The sequence below is a fragment of the Morone saxatilis genome, unplaced genomic scaffold (assembly GCF_004916995.1).
Source record: "Morone saxatilis isolate NCDOM2014 unplaced genomic scaffold, NCSU_SB_2.0 Contig12, whole genome shotgun sequence".
NCBI lineage: Eukaryota > Metazoa > Chordata > Actinopteri > Moronidae > Morone > Morone saxatilis.
In genome coordinates, this window is record NW_023339674.1 from 9779060 (window position 1) to 9797743 (window position 18684).

The 18684-nt window shown below is 39.9% G+C and overlaps 2 protein-coding genes across 2 annotated transcripts in view; both read left to right on the top strand.

Moving 5' to 3' along the window:
- Window positions 1-994: 994 nt before the first annotated feature.
- Window positions 995-8923, top strand: uhrf1 (ubiquitin-like with PHD and ring finger domains 1). The gene is made up of 14 exons (XM_035653292.1): window positions 995-1151; window positions 2567-2782; window positions 3131-3246; window positions 3393-3579; window positions 3669-3792; window positions 3908-4015; window positions 4117-4221; window positions 4373-4479; window positions 4592-4754; window positions 4963-5100; window positions 5717-5819; window positions 5990-6135; window positions 6858-6956; window positions 7534-8923. The coding sequence occupies exons 1-14, from the start codon at window positions 1030-1032 to the stop codon at window positions 7678-7680; spliced, it is 1881 nt and encodes a 626-aa protein (XP_035509185.1). The 5' UTR covers window positions 995-1029; the 3' UTR covers window positions 7681-8923.
- Window positions 8924-9985: 1062 nt separating this feature from the next.
- Window positions 9986-18684, top strand: part of kdm4b (lysine (K)-specific demethylase 4B) — a 41975-nt gene continuing 33276 nt past the window's right edge. Inside the window, 5 exon segments of the mRNA XM_035653428.1 lie at window positions 9986-10117; window positions 13587-14027; window positions 14454-14629; window positions 16299-16413; window positions 16859-17052. Of these exon segments, the coding sequence (XP_035509321.1) occupies window positions 10025-10117; window positions 13587-14027; window positions 14454-14629; window positions 16299-16413; window positions 16859-17052 (1019 nt within the window). The 5' untranslated portion in view covers window positions 9986-10024.

The following is an 18684-nucleotide window of genomic DNA, read 5'->3' on the forward strand; positions in this document are numbered from 1 at the left end:
ATACCTTTCTCATTCAAACATTATGAACAATCATCTGGAATATCAGCAGACATATGATGAAGTTTGACTTGGGTTACATACAGTCATTAACCACTTATGTTGAAGTAATTTAAACCATGTGTTTATTGTCTGCACTTTCAAACAAGCATCATTCCACCCTTTTTCATCAGTATCATCTTGTGTATCCATATTCCAATCATTTAATTCATCTAATGTTGATTCAGTACCATGTTCTACCAATATGCTTTAATATTTAGATACATGGGCCTACCTTTCTAAATTTACAGGTGTTATTTCCTCCTGTTGTGATGGAGGTGGTATACACTGTCTGTTTTTATAGTTTATATCATTTACATAAAGGCTCTAAATCCTCCCTCTCTTTTATCAGGATTGTGGTCATAACCCCAGACAGGTGTTTATACAGACAGTACAGGCATATTACCTATGTGTTTGTATGCAGCATACCAAACTGAAATTGTATTTTTAGGGATTTTATTTCTACATGTCTTCACTATAAATACGAATTTATTGGTAGATTCGGACTCTTGCTCAATGTTTACCCAGGCTGGCGGCGTTGTTGTTAATTATCATATTTAATGGTTACAGGTTACCTTTTGCTTTGTTGGGAATGGGGAAATGGAATATTTCTGTGGGATGGGTGATGAACGGCTGTAGTGAATAAACTGCATTCCAGTCCAGGTTGCAAAGAGGTCATGAAGCATGGGTGAATTAGGTTCGGTGCATCGCCAGAATCTCCTTCCTCCAACAGCAGCATCATTTCTGTTCATTATCTCAACAATATTTGAGAAATATTAAAACAGTTCATGTATGTGTTCAATTTATCTATGTACAAATTGAAATTCTGTGTATTGCAATAAACAAACTGAAAAATCAAATTTTTGGGAACTTTTACAGAACATCTAAAATTTGTTAGGTTTGTCAGGTTTTAAAATTTCAATGACACGCTAACTTTTTTGTCTTTTCTGTGTTTTGAAGATCAATGAACTGGTGGATGCAAGGGACTTGAACATGGGGGCATGGTTTGAGGCCCAGATCGTCAATGTTACGAAGACAGCAAAGACTCCGAAAGAGGAGGCAGCTGAGGCACAGCCAGCGGAGGAGGAGATACTGTACCATGTTAAATATGAAGAGTAAGAACCCCTTTCCTATTAATCACATCACTTCTTTCATCAGATTAGCTGACTCCTGTTTTACAGAGCTGACAATGTTGAGCTTAGCAAACACAACTCTGCACATACAAGAGTTTCAGTGTATTACCATAAAGGAAAGTTTTCTTTTTAATAGGCATGCACGTATTTGCACATATTCACCTTGTTGACATCGGCCTGTCTGTCTCTCAAATTAGATGACAGTCACTGATGGTTGATTTCAGTGGCCGATGATTGTCGCATCAATGTTGCACAGGCAGAATGTTGATTATTTCCAACTCAGATATTGGAGAAATAATCGCCTCTGTTTTCCAGCACTGTCACAAATTGCATTAAAATATCTGTGCTCCTGTGGCTGTTCAGCTTTGCATCTCACACTGATTGTTTTTTTTTTTCCCTGGCACAAAAGATCAAGTAAAAATTTTTTATTTTAAACGTCGGTATCCGCCCAGGATTTCCCAATCAATGCAATCCTGTCTTTTAACAAATGGCTAGCCACCTGGAAAGTAGAGCTTTGATGTGGTGGTCAGGAATTATAGTTGTAGAAGGAGAAACAAATACTGTAAACATGCAATTGAACATAAGTTTTTAAAAAAGGCAATAAAATAAATTGTGGTCTGATTGTGTTGACTTGCTGTAAGCTACAACCAACTGCTAGGTAATTGCACTCTTGCCAAGTGCAATATCCAAATTGCAGAAGGTGCAAATTTAAAATTTGACCAAATTACATTATAATGGTGTAGTGCTGGAGAGATACCCTGGCCTACAAACCTTATTCTCCCTGATGTAAGAGAACATGGTGCAAAAAAGTCACAGTATCATGATTCGAATAATCAGTGAAATCAAGCGAGTGATTTGACGCAAAAAAGATCATTCCTGCTTATCCTGAATTATATCGCAAGGTCTGTCAAAATAGTTGCAGTATGTTTTCGTGCAGCCCTTCAGTCGGTATCAAACCCAAAGTTTGTTCGCTCGGTTAGGCAACATAACATTAAATCACTTCCTGCTGCAACTCCACATAAAAGGCTTAAAACGGATCCCCGTGGACCGGAACAATTTCTAATCCACAGACTTTTACATTGAAACCTTTATTGGGGGACTAAAATTGACACTGAACTAAAATCTAACTTCTCATGAGCGTGTACCCCTAACAACAGAAGTATTGGGTTTTCTGTGGTATCACTGGCTTTGCCCACTATGAGAGGTGTTTTTGTGTTTGTGAGCTTGCAGGAGCATTACTGTCGAGGGAACATTGATCTGAGTGGTCTAGTAGTCAAACCTGCTGCACTTGTACATTTAGCTACACCCAGGCAGCACTGTGGAAGTGTAGGAAGCACCTGTGGTGGTGCGTGGCTTGCCTCTGAACTGAAAATGTCATCTCCCATTCACTTTCACAGCTACCCAGAGAACGGTGTGATTCAGTTGCTAGTCAAGGATGTTCGCCCACGGGCCCGTACTGTGTATCAGTGGCACCAGCTGGAGCCAGGAATGGTCGTTATGGTCAACTACAACCCAGACGACCCCAAGGAGCGCGGCTACTGGTATGACGCTGAGATCCAGAGGAAGAGGGAGACACGCACTGTGCGAGAGATCTACGCCAAGATTATCCTCGGGTAAGGGCTTTGTTGCATATTGCAGTTTAGATATAGTAGTATGTAGTGGCACACAGAGTAGGGGGGACTGCCACAAGTCACATATCTGCTCCGTCTGCTGCAGTGGCAGGTGATCCATTTGTGGTCATTTTTATCTACACGTCAACATTTGTTGGGTTTTTGAATGCCACAGTAACAGGTGGGCACAAGTTAGAATATGGTACTATGTACTGGTAACGTTTTAAGAGGTTGGGGTATTTGCCACTTTCTGTGGATTTGGATCTCATTTCTACCCAGAGGGGAAAAGCATGTGTCTGTTGATGCAGTATAAAAAGTATATTGTCTTACTTTCTATTTATTTGTTTTTAGTGATGCTGGGGACTCTCTTAATGACTGCCGGATCATGTTCCTGACCGAAATCTACAAAATCGAGGAGCCTGGTTCTCTGGGTGACACCCCAGCTGGATCTGACAGTCCACTCAAAAGTAGGTTTGCATTTTTAAAGTGTATTTTAGTAGCAATTAACATTTTGAATCTTGTTAATTGGTACATATGAAACCTGTACCATCCTATTGAAAATACTGTATAATCAAATGGAACATATTATCTAATGAAATGTTTGTGTTTTCAGGATCAAATGGCCCTGAGTGCAAGCGCTGTAAGGATGATCCCAAAAAAAACTGTCAGTGGTGTAATTGCAAAATCTGTGGCATCAAGCAGGATCCTGACAAACAGTTGTTGTGTGATGAATGTGACATGGCCTTTCACACTTACTGCCTGAACCCTCCGCTCACCTCCATCCCAGAAGATGAGGACTGGTCAGTAGCATCAAATGCAGTTATATGTTGATTTAAAGAACCATCTTGTAGCAATTGTGACCTTCACTCTACATGTCATACTGTCTCAGGTATTGCCCAGGTTGCCGTAATGACGCCAGTGAGGTTGTGTTGGCTGGAGAGAAGCTGAAGGAGAGCAAGAAGAAATCTAAGATGGCCTCTGCCAGCTCCTCCAGCCAGAGGGACTGGGGCAAGGTGAGATGACTTTATATTGGCAGTACATACAGTATGTGTACAGTTCACATCCTCAACCCCAAATGGCTACGATACTAGATATTAAACAAATACAAACTATGTTCTCTCCCTCCAGGGAATGGCCTGTGTTGGTCGAACCAAGCAGTGCACTATTGTCCCGTCCAACCACTACGGCCCAATACCCGGCATCCCCGTCGGCTCACTGTGGAAGTTCAGAGTGCAGGTCAGTCCACACAGCTGGAGAGTTGAATTAATGCTGTTGAGGTTTTGTGGTAATTTGTTCCTATGGCCAGCAATAATGTTTCAATTCTTTGGCTTTTCTAGGTCAGTGAATCTGGTGTCCACAGGCCACACGTAGCTGGGATTCATGGCAGAAGCAATGATGGCGCCTACTCTCTGGTCCTGGCAGGAGGCTATGAGGATGACGTGGTATGCTGTGTTATTTAGAGTATGGAGTAAAGGGGCTTAACTAATCTCTTTTAAAGTTATCAGAGTGTGTTAATAGAAACCCATTTGTTTCTATTAACACAACCAGGTTAAGTTTTAAAGTGTGTAATGGTGTTTGTGTGTTGCATTGTAGGATGATGGTAATGAGTTCACTTACACTGGCTCTGGAGGGCGAGATCTTTCTGGAAACAAGAGGACTGCTGAGCAATCTTGTGATCAGACACTTACCCACATGAACCGGTATGACACTAAAGGACTATTATTATAACTTGTGTTTAATCAACAGGATTTTTGTATTGTCTGTTTTTGTTTTATTTTATTTTGCATATGTAAACTGTCTGGTCCTCACCAGGGCGCTGGCTCTCAACTGTAACGTCCCTGTCAATGACAAAAATGGAGCCGAGGCTAAGAACTGGAAAGAAGGCAAACCGGTTAGAGTTGTGCGCAGCTGCAAGGGTCGCAAGCACAGTAAATATTCCCCTGAAGAAGGAAACCGATATGATGGGATATATAAGGTATGTGGAACACTGCACAGGTTTCTGTATGTGCTATTGATCTATAAATCATTGGGTGACAATTCATTCATTATAAATAAACTGAATAAATATATATATATATATAAATAAATTAAATAAATAAATAAATAAATAAATAAATGGAATTGATTTTATTTGTTTAGTCTCACAGGAACTGTAGTTTTACTTTGTCATCAACTTCTTTCAGATAGTGAAGTACTGGCCAGAAAAGGGAAAGTCTGGCTTCTTGGTCTGGCGGTATCTGTTGAAGCGTGATGATGATGAGCCGGCACCATGGACCAGAGATGGCAAGGAACGCATCAAGAAGCTCGGTCTAACCATGCAGGTAAAGATGATTATTCAGGGGTTTTGTCATATTGTTTTTAGGTGTGTTAGGATATGATCAACTCCTAATTACAATAGTAATACTGGCTTCACACTCAAAACTAACAATACTTCTATTACATTTTCACTGAAAATAAATTGGCAGCAGAAAATTGATTACTTTTCTTAAAGCTGCAGTGGGTACTTTGAACATATGCAATGCAAAACTTTCCGCCTCTATGTGCTTTGAATATTACGCCACTAAACCCCTCCCACCAAACCTACAGCAGAGCAGGAGCCTGTTGCCCTTCATGCTTCAGATGACTTGCTTTCCATGGCATGGTGGCATCTGTCTTATCAGGAATATAGTGACAGTTTCAGCAAATACGCCTAAAAGTTACCTACTACAACTTTAAGCATGAAATGTGCAAAAACATTTGAACTTTTAGATTTGAATTTCACATTTAGCATGTTAAAGTACAAGCATGTTAATATTCTAACACATTTAAGTAATTATAGTGTTAATCCGTGTTAACCTGCTAAATGACCTGTTAATGAGCATGCAAACATTAGCTGTGCTTTGAGCTGATTGCAAATAATATCATAACGTCAATTAAATGGACTCAATCTTCTTCCAGTATCCTGCTGGCTACCAGAAAGAGAAAGAGAACAAAAATGAAGTGGAGGAAGCGGCAGCAACACCCAGCAAAGCGAAGAGGAAGAGAAAATCTCAGGGCAGTGGTAAGTTCTCTTTATGTGGCTGTTGGCTGTGTATTTGTTTTTTAACCTAGTATTGAACAGGGTTTCATACAAGACTGCTGCAAATCACCCCGAGCCATGCATACCTATGCGTAATCAACCTTTATATTCCACAACTCCTTAGTGAATTTAAATTGTTTTCTTTTTGTCAGACTCCAAGACCTCACCAGCCAAGACTACTAAGAAAGTAAAGGTAGAAGTGTACAAGCTTACCAAGGAGCAGAAATCTCTTATCAAGAATGACGAGCAAAACAAGAAGGTGTGGGATGAAGCCATGGGGTCACTGTCTCTTGGGCCGGTGAGTATGGTTGCATATTTGGTTACGTCACTTGCAGTTTCAAAATGCTCAAGCTTGTGTTTGGGGAAACTGTGGCCTCTGTTTGTTCTACTTGTGGATACGACTAAAGAAGCAGTAAATTGAGCTTGGAATTTCTAGACCTTTTCAACAGTTTAGCGATAAATTAGTGGTGTAAAGTTGGAATGGATGCCCCAGCATAACAGATTTACAACAAGCAGATGCATAATACATCACAGTAGTTTGACTTCAAGTAAAAAAAGCTAAATACGGTATTTCCTTGTATACCGTTGGAAATTATTCAACATTATCATGTTGTCAGCAACTTGCCTACCTAGAGAACTTAAAACAAGAAATCTCAACAGTGCTCTTGCATGCAAAGTTGTATTAGATATATAGATACTTTATTTATCCCGAGGGAAATTCAAGTTATTGACAATACATCTTAATTAACTAAAAATAGCTTGTCTGAAACATTTGGTTTGTGTGGAGCTTTATCAGTGCTCAATTTTCTGCTACTTGAAACTGAAGTAAGAAGTAGTTGTCACCTTGTAATGTTTTGCAAATAACTGAGTTGTTCAGGAAATATCTCACGGTGAAATAGCTCAAGGCTGTTTGTCAAAACCTACTATTCTCTCGGCTACTGAGAACTGCTTTAAACCTGCTCTGGGCAGTTTAATGATAGAACAATTTGTAAGGTCTTGTCACGTGTTTTGTTTCTGCAGAAATTCTTGAACAAAGTTGAAGAAGTTTTCCTCTGCATTTGCTGTCAAGAAGTGGTCTTTCAGCCCGTCACCACAGAGTGCCAACACAATGTCTGCAGGGTAAGAAATGATCATTGTCTCAAATGTTGGCAACCCATGGGACTATGGAAAGTTGATTTACAATTCAGTAGCAGGTGCAAAGAGTGATAAACAAAGACTTGGATACACTGTTGGAGTACATTGCACTTAAATAGATGAGCTTTCCTTCTGTAGATTTTAAAATACAGAAGGCAACAGGGAAAACACTGAGTAACTGCATACAATGTAAAAACAAGTTTCCAATCCTACCTCTTAAACTGTAGAGGGATGTTTTCAGTCAATGCTATATGACCTAAAAGGTGTTATTTTTACTCTATTGCACTAGTGGTGGGGTGAGAACTGCCATCTTAATGTCGTGTTGCGTAGCTGTGGTAAATTCGTCAACACATCCCTACCTTACACCCCCAAAATGTCACTGAAACCGTCAAATGTCATTCTGGGAAATGCAGGAAACCACTTACTAAAGAAATGTTAGAACAAAGGGAATCTTCACAGGCTGATATTTGACAGTATGAGAGTGCAACTGTGAAACAGTGAAAATGTAATTTAAAGAAGAAAACCATCAGACTGAGAACTAAACAGTTTCTTTTTACTCCAGGAATGCCTTCAGAGGTCCTTCAAAGCAGAGGTGTACACCTGCCCGGCCTGCAGGCACGACCTGGGCAAAAACTACTCCATGGCCGTCAACAAATCCCTGCAAGACATTCTAAATCAGTTTTTCCCAGGGTACAGCAACGGGCGATGATCATTGGTTCTGCCTACTCAACCCTCGAGGAAACGTGATGTAAACTGTAAGGGGAATTTTCAGTAGAGGCAATAAAGAATCAGTTTCTCTTAATATATTTTTTATGATTTATAAAACTACAAGTTTTGTGGACTTCAATGCTACCATTTTTCGCCTTTTTGATCTGCCATGATGTGTAGTTAATGATAAATTGGAAGTTCCTTTGTAAGTGTACCATTACTCCGTTAATGCCTTCAACCGTGATTTTACTCCCAGCGTTTTGTTTTGTTCCATTAACTAATGCTAATGTTATCCATAATGTAAAATGTTACTTTTAACTACATCCCTCCATGTTTAGCACTCATTAAGGGAACGTTACGTCAAAAGTGGTTTAGCCGTTTGCCCAACTTTTTTGGAGATTCTTTTGTATACGACTGTTAGAATCTGGATCGTATCTGGTCTGCCGTTAGTTTGGCTGTGGTTGGTTGGTTGTTGTTTTGGTGCAATTATCTGATCTTGCAGTTGCTGGCCTACATTCACATCTGACCTTTAAGACTGTTAAGCGTCTCCTGTAGTTCTTGTCTGTACTGTACTTTTTAAATTCCCCCTGCCTATTCGGTTTGTTTTTACACAACACAATGCAGGTCAATTTCCTGTTAAGAAATCAGTTGACGCACAACTAGAGAAATGGACTATATAGAAAATGTGACACTTTGTTTGTCCTGGCATGATCAGATGATTGAAATTGCACCAACAAATAATTTCTTAAGAAAATAAGCTTTCTGAAACTAAAGTTGCTCCATAAAAGGTGGATGAGCTCTGACATACAACCACAAACTGAACAAGTTCAAAAACAAAATCTGCTCCTCAGCTTTTTGAGACAGTGTCTTGTCGGGGAGGGGTGTCATCAAGTGTGATTGGCTTTTCTAACTTGTGTATTGGTTCCTTTAAATGTTTTCACATAGTAATTTTTATATTTGTATATGAAAGTTGGTTTAAAAGTTACTATGAATTTGATAAAACCTTTATAGCTAAACATGATAGATTCTTGAGGCCGTTATATTCTTTGGTATAGAAATGTATTTCCCCATGTTTTGAAGAGGTTCACTTTTTATAAAGCCCAAAGAAGCAAAAGTGCTTAACCAAGAGTGTAATGTAGAACTCCCATCTATCTAGCTCTTTAGACATTGTCCCTGATGCTCAAACCTAATTGAGTCTAGAAACTGTTTTTGTTTTTTGCTAAAATAAAAATTTGTACTTTTGACATCTTTTATAATCTATTACTGCCATTTGTGGGGGGCTGTTCACTCAGATTTTTGTGTCTCCTGTGGTCTCTTGTAATACCTGACCTCATTTAAAAAAAAAACAAACAGAAAATGCTTGCATTAGGTTGAAACATTTAAGGAAATTCCACACACTGTTCCTGAAATTTGATATTGAATCGGCTAAATTATCTGAATTTGTTATATATTACTTTTGCCGTTGCCTTTTTATTAATATTTGGTGTTGAATTTCAACAGCAGTGTGTGCCAATGTCTATCCAAGTGTCAGCATTTTGATTTTTAACGGAGAGACAAATATTTGCATAGACCGGGAAATGTATATTTTCAGAAATTGTATAATTTTAGTCCATTTTAGTTTTGATATGTAGTTTTAGAATTGCTTGCACAGGTTTGGTGCAAAGATTTGTCAATACATTTTCAGTGTTATTCAATAAAAAAAGTGAAAATGAGGTGGTATTTTTTGTAAATGTGTTTTTCTGGGGAGGGGCACAGGGTTTATGTGAATGAAAATTAACTTAAATATTGGTCTTCCACATCTGTCTTGAAGATTTTTGACATAACCTTTACCTAAGTAATGAACTGTTTGTGCCTTTTTAGTTATAAATAGAATAAAAAGACCAGTGAGCTTTTGCAATGTTAGATTTAAAGTACAAGACTAGATTTTCTCTATTAAAAGGTAGAAAGTCAAGATTCAGAGAACACTGGATGAGGAACAGTACTAAATAGCATGATTATAGAGGTTTTGGCAAACTCTTAAACTCATTCAAGGATTATGAGGCTACTGGTTAAAATGTGTTCACCTGCCCTGAGGGTGTTTTATTTCCCTCATGGTCGACGGGGCATAAAGCCTTCAGCCAACCCGCCAGTGTCTACGTGCGAGGCGTGCACATCGGATAAGCGCAAGCACCGAGGACGAGTAGTAGTGAGCGCCTGTTTTCATTGGTCGGTTTGTGTGTCTATAACCGAATGAACCAACCAGATCGCTGCGTTTATGACCGAGAATTCTATTATCGGGCTGGTTCGACCAATCGCAAGGCGTCGTTTCTGTGGTGGGCGTGACTGCATGTAGCCTCTGCTTGCTAATGCTAGAGGAAAATCGATCCAGGGAATTTTTACAAAACGAAACCACATCGATTGAACGAAACAGGGAGAGGATAACACTTTTGCTGCAGGAGGTAATATTTATCCAAAAGGCATTCAGTTTTTTCACTTACAAAGAGCGTGTTCTCGTGTAATAGTGGTGTGTGGTGTCTGTCGTCGCGGTGTTTTGTTTTTTCTAAATGCAGATATGAAAGTAGCTCGCCAGAAGCTAGCCAGTGTTTGCTAAGGATACATAAACGTTAAGATACGACGGACTGCTGCTCGGTTTAAACGCTCGCTTTTGCGTATTCGTGCGCCTTTAACGAAATTCATTGAAGGCAAATGCAAGTTCTACATTTTACTCATTTTGAAGCGTTTCAGCGACAGTTATTTGTTCGGTGTCATCTGAGATAAAATGCTAACAGTTTGTGTTAGTTGTGCAGAGCCATCGTCGCCCTTAGCAGCAGCAGCATCCTGTACTGATAGCTCATTTAAAAACCAGCGGCGTCGTTTCCCCTCAAAAAAGCCACATATATGAATTAACTGTCAGGAGGACGAATGCAGTTTGTGGGTATAAGCTTCTCCGTGCTTATTAGGGGGGGCAGCGGACTGCAGTGTTTGAGTTTCAGGCCCATATAAGAGTTAAAGGGGTTGTGTAGGCCCCTTATTGTTGTGGTTAGACAGCTGGGGGTCATGTGGCCTTCCTTCCATCTCCTGCATAGGTCAGCACCGGTTAGAAAAAGGGACCTTGCGGCTGATACAAAGTTAAAAACGTGTCTAAATGCGAAAGTAAAACCAGCTGTGAATTGTTACTTTGTTAATGAACAGCCAGTTATTTTGAAAGCATACTCTTTGTCACTAAGCAGGAAACAATACTGTGTCGAAGTGGGATTATAATCTATTAAATTCAGCAGAACTTAACTTCTCCCTTCTTTTTATTCGGCTGCTTGAAACGTGACAGTGTCTATTCAACCTCACAGCATGTTTCCTGTACTACAGACTATGATGGTGTTTGTGCTTCATGCAAATGACTTGTTGAATCGTCTCCATTTGTCTTGCCCTGTATTAGGAACTGACAGTGCAAGAAAGAAGTAGTTACATTTAGTGTTGTTTTAAAGTTGTGGGTGGCAGATGTGTGTGAAAGCTGTCCATTAGAGGCTGCCTGCAAAGCACATTAAGGGAGTGATGTGTGTTTGTGTGTGTGTTTATTTTGTTAAGCCAGGAACAGTGTTAGGGCACTGTGAAGACTGTAAGTCTTGCAGAGGAAAGGTAGATGTAAAATGGGTTGATATTTTTTATATTTAGTTTTTAATAATAGTTTCTTTTAATGAATCCATTTCATCATTCATTTTATTTCCTAAAATTTGCATAAAGGGAACTATATTTAAATTTAATTCTACAACCCTTGCATTGTGAGTGACAAAATATATATATATATAACACCTGTTTGCTTGGATACAAAAAATGAAAAAGAGACAAAACTGTGCTCTGCTGACGTCAAACTACTTTATACTCCCCTAGTACTGAATTAAACCTGTTCAGGGTTGCCATACATGTAGAGCTGGGCGATATGTTTGAAATAGTTATAGGATACTAAATTGTCAAACTAATGTTCAGAGCAATGAAATGTAGCCTGAAGGCCATGGATTACCAACCAAACAGTCTCCCACAAACACAGACGTTAGTTTTGTGTGCCTAGGCTGGCTGTCCTTGTTTGTAATATTTTGGAGATGTTTGGTCAGATTTGACATGTTCAGTCTATGTTTGATCAGTTTGCCATGCTTTGGACGATAAAAGTGTAAATATAGTATGCGTATTCATAGCAGTGCAGCTCCCCTTCCCCTGTATTAGCGGTAAATGAGAGATGCAGTCCTTGTAATTGGTACTTTGACATTGTATAATGGCTGTGCAGTCGGCCACCGCTCTGGTGTCGCCTGAGAGACGATTACATGTCAGCGCTAAAGAGTGTTTGACAGTAGATTTCAAGTAAAATGGCGTTTTTCATGTGTGAAGTTGCAGCGTAATAGCAATTCAATTTTCAGTTCAATTCAATTTTATTTGTATAGCGCCAATTATCTCAGTCATTTTTATCTCAGGACACTTTTAAAAACAGTACCACCATGAGCACTTCATAAGTTGTATAGCACAATAAGGTTCATCAAATCGCTCTGAAGGTGATCACAGGTATATATTGCCTCTGCCGTTGTCTTTATAGTGGTGGTGTAGTAGTTGTTGGTATAGTTCCTGGTGTGGACCTCCCTTTAATACGAGGAGTGTCTCTGAACTACACCCTCTTCACTCTCACTTTTAAAGCCACCTGTTGGTTTGGATTTGTGTGAGTGTTTGAGGCCCGGGGCAGTTAGTTAGTTGTTAAGTTAGTTAGGTTAGTAGTTAGTTGAGCTTAGTTGTTAAAAACCCTTTGTAAAAAACTTCCAACAGCATTAGAATATTCCCTGTTGTTGGAGAATGATTGATTGGTGTGCCAGTGGCTTTAGAGAGTGCAGCAGTTTTTTGTTCTGACTTAATGGACACATTTTATGAAGCGGAGGGAGAAAGGAAGCGAGATAAGAGCCATATAATATTTATTCCATATTTATATTTAGTAAGAGAAGTAACATGTTGATTTTATGCCAGAGAGAGTGTTAAAACAGCAGCAAGTGTTAAAACGGTAAACTGCCGACCCCTGAAACAAATGCTGTTAAATGGTACATGGATGATCAAGATATTTGCTGATTAATTTGATTTATAATAGATTCACTGACTAACAGTTTCAGCTTTAAGTGAAAGGTTCCTGGTGCGTAGTTGTGTGGCCTCAATAAGCCTGTGCTCCAGTGGTTCAGGTGGCCTTGGGGCTATCAGGATGGAGTTTGCTGTACTTGGTGTTGCCTGTTGGTCAAACACAAGCCTCAGGGCTGCTACAATTTAAACAACTTCTGTTCATACAGGAAGCAAGCACTAGTTGCCAGTAGTATCAATATTAGGACGAGGTGGGGGAATGTCCTGTAAAACAAAGTAATAGCCTTTCTAGTGTAAAATGAGTGAGGTAAGGGGGGGGGGGGGGGGGGTGTGACACAGACAAGACTGTTACCCTGGCTGTAGCTACTCTTGGAAGCACAGGTGAAAGCAGCACATAGTCATATCCACGTACACTATTCTGAGGTGTTATTAAATATTTAGATGTTACTTTTGACTGCTTGTTTGACGTCCCACGTAACTCGCATCTCCAGCTTTATCAAGGTGCAGAGACACCTGTACGCAAATGTGCATCGTTAAAAAAGTAAATGATGAATAAATTATTATTATTGAACATGAGCAACAAAAGATATTGTCGTCGACATGTTAAACAAACTCGGAGCAGCATGCTTCTGCTGTTATGATGTCCTATTCTTTGTACCAGCATTTTATGTTCATTCTTTACTTTGTTCACTTGATTAGCTCTTAAAAAGCCTCCCATGTCTTGCGGTCAGCAGCTGCTCCTAATTTGGTTTGTAAAAAGGTCATGGCGGTTCGAAAGAGGCGGAAACAGAATGAATATTCACTCGTTGCCCATGCTCTCTCCTCCAGGTTTACCTGCAACCCTTACAAGACCCAATGGCTACCGACATGCCCATGGACACGGTGCCGGCTCCTCACCCTGCCCCCGCCGCGCCTCCTGACATTACCCCATCCTCTCCTCCTAATCTCAGCTCCAGTGCAGCCCAAGATCAGATTCCCACCCGGCAGCCAGCAGTAGCTGAAACCCCCGACACAGCGGTAACCTCAGAACATGATGCTGCTCCAGGTCTCACCACGGCCAAGCCTACAGACCCAGATCTGGCCCCAGGCCTTGTTCCAGGCTCTGAGCTGCCCTCGACCCCTCTGCTGCCACCACTGCCACCAGTCAGCGCCAAGAACCCCAGCTGCAAGATCATGACCTTCCGGCCCACCATGGAGGAGTTCAAAGACTTCGCCAAATACATTGTCTACATGGAGAGTCAGGGAGCTCACCGTGCTGGGCTGGCAAAAGTAGGGACAGCATACGTACACATACATACTGTAGTATGTTAGGATTGACAAATGCCTACTACAAGTTACACAATCTGCTTAAAATGACTTATTATTTATTATTATATTAAAGCAAACATATTTTGGCATTTTAGAAGCTGAAATCAGCAAGTGTTTGGCATTTTATGTTGATTTAAATAATGAAATAATAGTTTTGTGTTATCTAAGTTTCAACGGTTCAAACTGTATATAGTGGAATTAAATAGGATTTGAATGTCCTGCCAGTTTGGAGAATTGTACCAACCTCCAATAATGTACAATAAGACTTTGATGGGCTGTCAGTAGCATTCGTGTTGAGTTTAACTTGTGGCTGCAGGTCATTGTAAAACTTGAATGTCAGCTCCCTAAATGTAAATGTAAACGTTAACAATCTGCCTCCTTCACCAGGTGATTCCCCCAGAGGGCTGGAAGCCGCGGAGGTCCTATGACACCATCGAGGACATGGTGATTCCAGCTCCCATCACGCAGGTAGTGACAGGACAGTCTGGTCTGTTCACTCAGTACAACATCCAGAAGAAGTCGATGACTGTAGGCGAGTACCGCAAGCTGGCCAACAGCAAGAAGTAAGTCGGTCTCTGGTGCAGTGGCTTCATTTAATGTGGTTGCTCTGATGTTTGTATACTTTAAGAGTGTTTTTAGAACAGGTTGAGACTGATAATGAGAGGCTTCTTTGTTGCTTATGTCTTCCCGAGCAATGTTTTTGTAAAAGAATGAGCTCACATGTAGTTGAGTTTTCGTACATCTGATGAAACAAATACGCTGATACAGTCTTTAAGAATTATTAATAAATAAAATACACTTATCCAGTGGTTTAAGCTTAGTCTATGAATGCCTAAGCTCATAGACTGCTCTTCAAAAGTGTTGTTCTGCCTTAGTTTTAAATGAGTAGGGATGGACATTTGAAGTCGTTTCCATATTTAAGTACTTGCATTGAATTATTGGGTACTCACCAAAAAAAACAAAATTTTTTTCACATGAGTGTTTATTTCAGACCCTATTCTTATGTTCAGTATAGAGTCTGAAATAAACACTTGAGTAGAAATGCGGTTAGGGTCAGGGTTATCCTGCCTTTCTGCACTGCACAGACTGTAGAGATGAGCTATTAATTCATCTGGTTGGTAAACAAGCTGTGACCTTTTCATCTGCAACCATCTTGGCCCGTTAATTTAGTTCAGTTCACAGCACTTTGCTCATACATTCCCTCTTCCTCCTCTACCCTGATGGTAGAATGTACTCTGGCTCAACAATCAGCTTGTGATGAACCATCGTTGAAATGAGCCGACTAATATCTGCCCTGGTAGCTTCGCGGCGACGCTTGCTAACATTGCTAGCTTTAGCAAATGAGGTGATAAGAGGTGATCGCCTCAGCTGTTTTCCCCTTGTGTTAAACCGCAAATGATTAATCATCGAACTGATTGTTTTGTTAATACACACGTTTTGATGTTACATAGCTTGCACTGCACATTCATTTTGTCTACTCAGAGATCCCTCCAAACATCACTTTGATGCTTAGTCGTAGTTCTGCCTGCAATGTTAGATAAGTCATGTGTCTAAAAGCGCTCAACATTATCTGCAGTTGCGCAGATTCAAATGCGAGTACTCGATAAGTGGAATGAATAACGACGTCCTAATTAGTACTTAAGTACTCATGCCCATCCCCGTAACTGAGTTATGTCAACATTTACTAGTACTATTTTGCAAAGTGGCAGCTTTTCCTGATTTATAATACAATTTCTTCATTTGAAGATGATCTTGTCTTAAAGGAGATTTCTTATTCTTATTTCTAAAAAATCTACTGATTACTACTACTTGAAACCACTAAAATATGAAGAAGACCAAGGGAATTAAATACATCTATTGGCACTGGCTGCTGTAGCTTTGTGTTGAAGTGTGTTTTCTGCCCTCTAGTGGTCCTAAAAATGCTTAAATGAAGTTCAATAAAGGCAATAGTAAAACCATATCTGCACAGTATATTTATTGAAGAATTTGTTGATATATTCTCAAAACGGTGTCCTCATTCTTCTTCCTTGTCTGCCGTTAAGAAGCTATGTTGGTCCTAACGTCCCTATTTTCTGTTTGTACACCTAAAGTGTGTAGTGATTTAAAAACGGGCTAATTGTTGAACTGCTCATAATGCTCGATGCTTGTCAACATGGGGGTTTTAGTTAAGGGGGCCATCTCCCTACTCACAACTCACTGCTTACAACATGACTGGTCCAATGCTGTTTCCAGGTACTGCACACCCCGGCACAAAGACTTTGATGATCTAGAGAGGAAGTACTGGAAGAACCTGACATTTGTGTCACCAATTTATGGTGCAGATGTCAGTGGCTCCATCTATGATGAGGTGAGGGTTTTGTGTGTAAGTGCTCATTTGGTGCGGCTGATTTGCTAACACTGCTTATTTCGCTATATACTTTGATTGACATGACTGTTACTCAGTAAATTTAGGACCAAAAAGAATTTATGACGTACTCTTACTTATATGTTTTAACAGTTTTCAGTGTCAGTGGACCTTTAAAATACTATTAAAAGGTAAAGGTAATTGTAATGTAATGTCCTTAATCTAAGAAACTTTAGAGATTGTGTTTTTTATTACTTGTTGCCAGCATCTAAAAAGGTTTCTACAAAGTGATATTTTTTCATACCCTGCTCAGTGAGTGAGGTACTATGATGACATTTTTGGATGACTACAGCACTACCTGGTGGTCATTAATAGACTGTGAGGACCACTTTGAGCATAGAAACTACTCTGTACATGCTAATCATAAAAATGACATGTCTCCATTCAGGACATTCAAGAGTGGAACATTGGCCACCTCAACACACTGCTGGATATGGTGGAGCAGGAATGTGGCATCGTTATTGAAGGTGTCAACACTCCCTACCTCTACTTTGGCATGTGGAAGACCACATTTGCCTGGCACACTGAGGACATGGACCTCTACAGCATCAACTACCTGCACTTTGGACAGTCGAAGTCCTGGTCAGTACTTTTTAATTTTATTTCTTTTTAACAGAGTCTGGGCCTGATTTTCTGCCACTCAAATTATTTGCGAGGGTTTTGTTCTGGAGGACACAGATCCGATCTCAATGAGGATAACTAGAACACAATAAAAATACTAGGTGTGAATGCAAGATCTGATTGTTTAATGTTGAAGTTATTATCAAAGTATTTTAAAACTACTACTTACACATTTTAACAGTGATCCCCCTTTGCGCCATTACAATCAGCAGATGCATACTTACCTTTAAATTCCGGACAGGACTTTCTCCACCGCATGCTTCTTTGAATTGTCACAAAGCGGCTTGAAAAATTAGCTCATACATTTTCCCATTAATTTCACATATGTGATACAACTGCCCAAGAGGAGTTGTTTATTTGCTCTTAAGGACAGTAGCTGGACCAGGGGCTCTGTGGCAAACAGCAGCTGACATGTTGGCTCGCACTGCTGGCATGCCAACAGCCAGAATATTCTGCCTGCCTGATAGCATCTGAAATGATCCTACAGTGGTTAACAGCACCATCTAAAGTCCATGTGGAGTCTTAACAGGAACATAATGTGCCTGTATGGTGGAGATAGGGCAGCCATGATGAATAAAGCAATGAAACCCTCTTTGAGTGCGGGTTATTTATTTGCCTTATCTGTTTCAGATTTTGAAAGTTGCTTTTTAAGAATCGCAGGTAGAGTCATTTGTAATAAATGCCAGCTTATTTTGTTTGGTTTGTCCTTTCAGTTAGAGGTTTACCAGTATCATGCAGTTCTTTATTGGTAAAAGCAAACATTTGTACAGGGCTGCAACTAATGATTATTTTTTGCTCTCTGCTGTCACTTACTCCTCGATAAATCGGTTAAGTGTTGGGTCAAAAAAATGTTAGGAAATGGTCAGAAAAGCCTTTCCCGGTCCAGGGTGGGGTCTTCAGGTGTCTTGTTTTGTCCGACTGACTGTCCTAAACCCAAAGATGTTCAGATTACAATAAAAGAAGACTAAAGTAATCAGCCAATATTCACATTGGAGAAGCTGGAATCAGAGAAGTTTGTAATTTTTTGTTTTTGCAGCTTTCTAACAGCCTTCTGCATTAAAAATATAATTTGTAATGGTACCTAGTTGTAGAGATACTGGTATGAATAAACAGATCCCTGTTCCTCATCACAAACTTGCACACAGGGACAGTAACAGACAAACACACTGAAGGTGATTATCAAACCATAGTAGTCAGGACAGGAGCTTCTACTTGCTACAAGCTGTTGTCTCTGTGGCGTATGTTTATCCTCTGTCACTTTTCCTGCCATGTTATCTTCTCTGTATCATACATCAGGTGCCCTCAACCCATTTATCTCAGTGAATCAGTCTAAAGCACTCAAGACAGACCAGGGCTACAGGGTTGGACGTTTCTATTGGGTATTAAACATCACAACTCTGTGCCAACTACATCATTCACAGTTCTCAGATTCTTGTTTTAGGCTTGTTTTGCAGGAGCATCAAGCTTTAAACTTGACTTTTTTGTTCGGAATCGCTGCTATAGATTAATGCTGTTTATTTGTGCTACTTGGAGCAGGCTTCTCATTGGTTATTTCCCATTTTAATAATCCTTTGATATATTTGATTGGGCTTG

Coding starts and splice junctions, on each gene's coding strand:
- uhrf1 (XM_035653292.1), top strand. CDS start 1,030: ATGGGGGCATGGTTTGAGGCCCAGATCGTCAATGTTACGAAGACAGCA. Junction 4,755..4,962: donor GATATGATGGGATATATAAG/GTATGTGGAACA, acceptor AACTTCTTTCAG/ATAGTGAAGTACTGGCCAGA. Junction 6,136..6,857: donor GGTCACTGTCTCTTGGGCCG/GTGAGTATGGTT, acceptor TTGTTTCTGCAG/AAATTCTTGAACAAAGTTGA.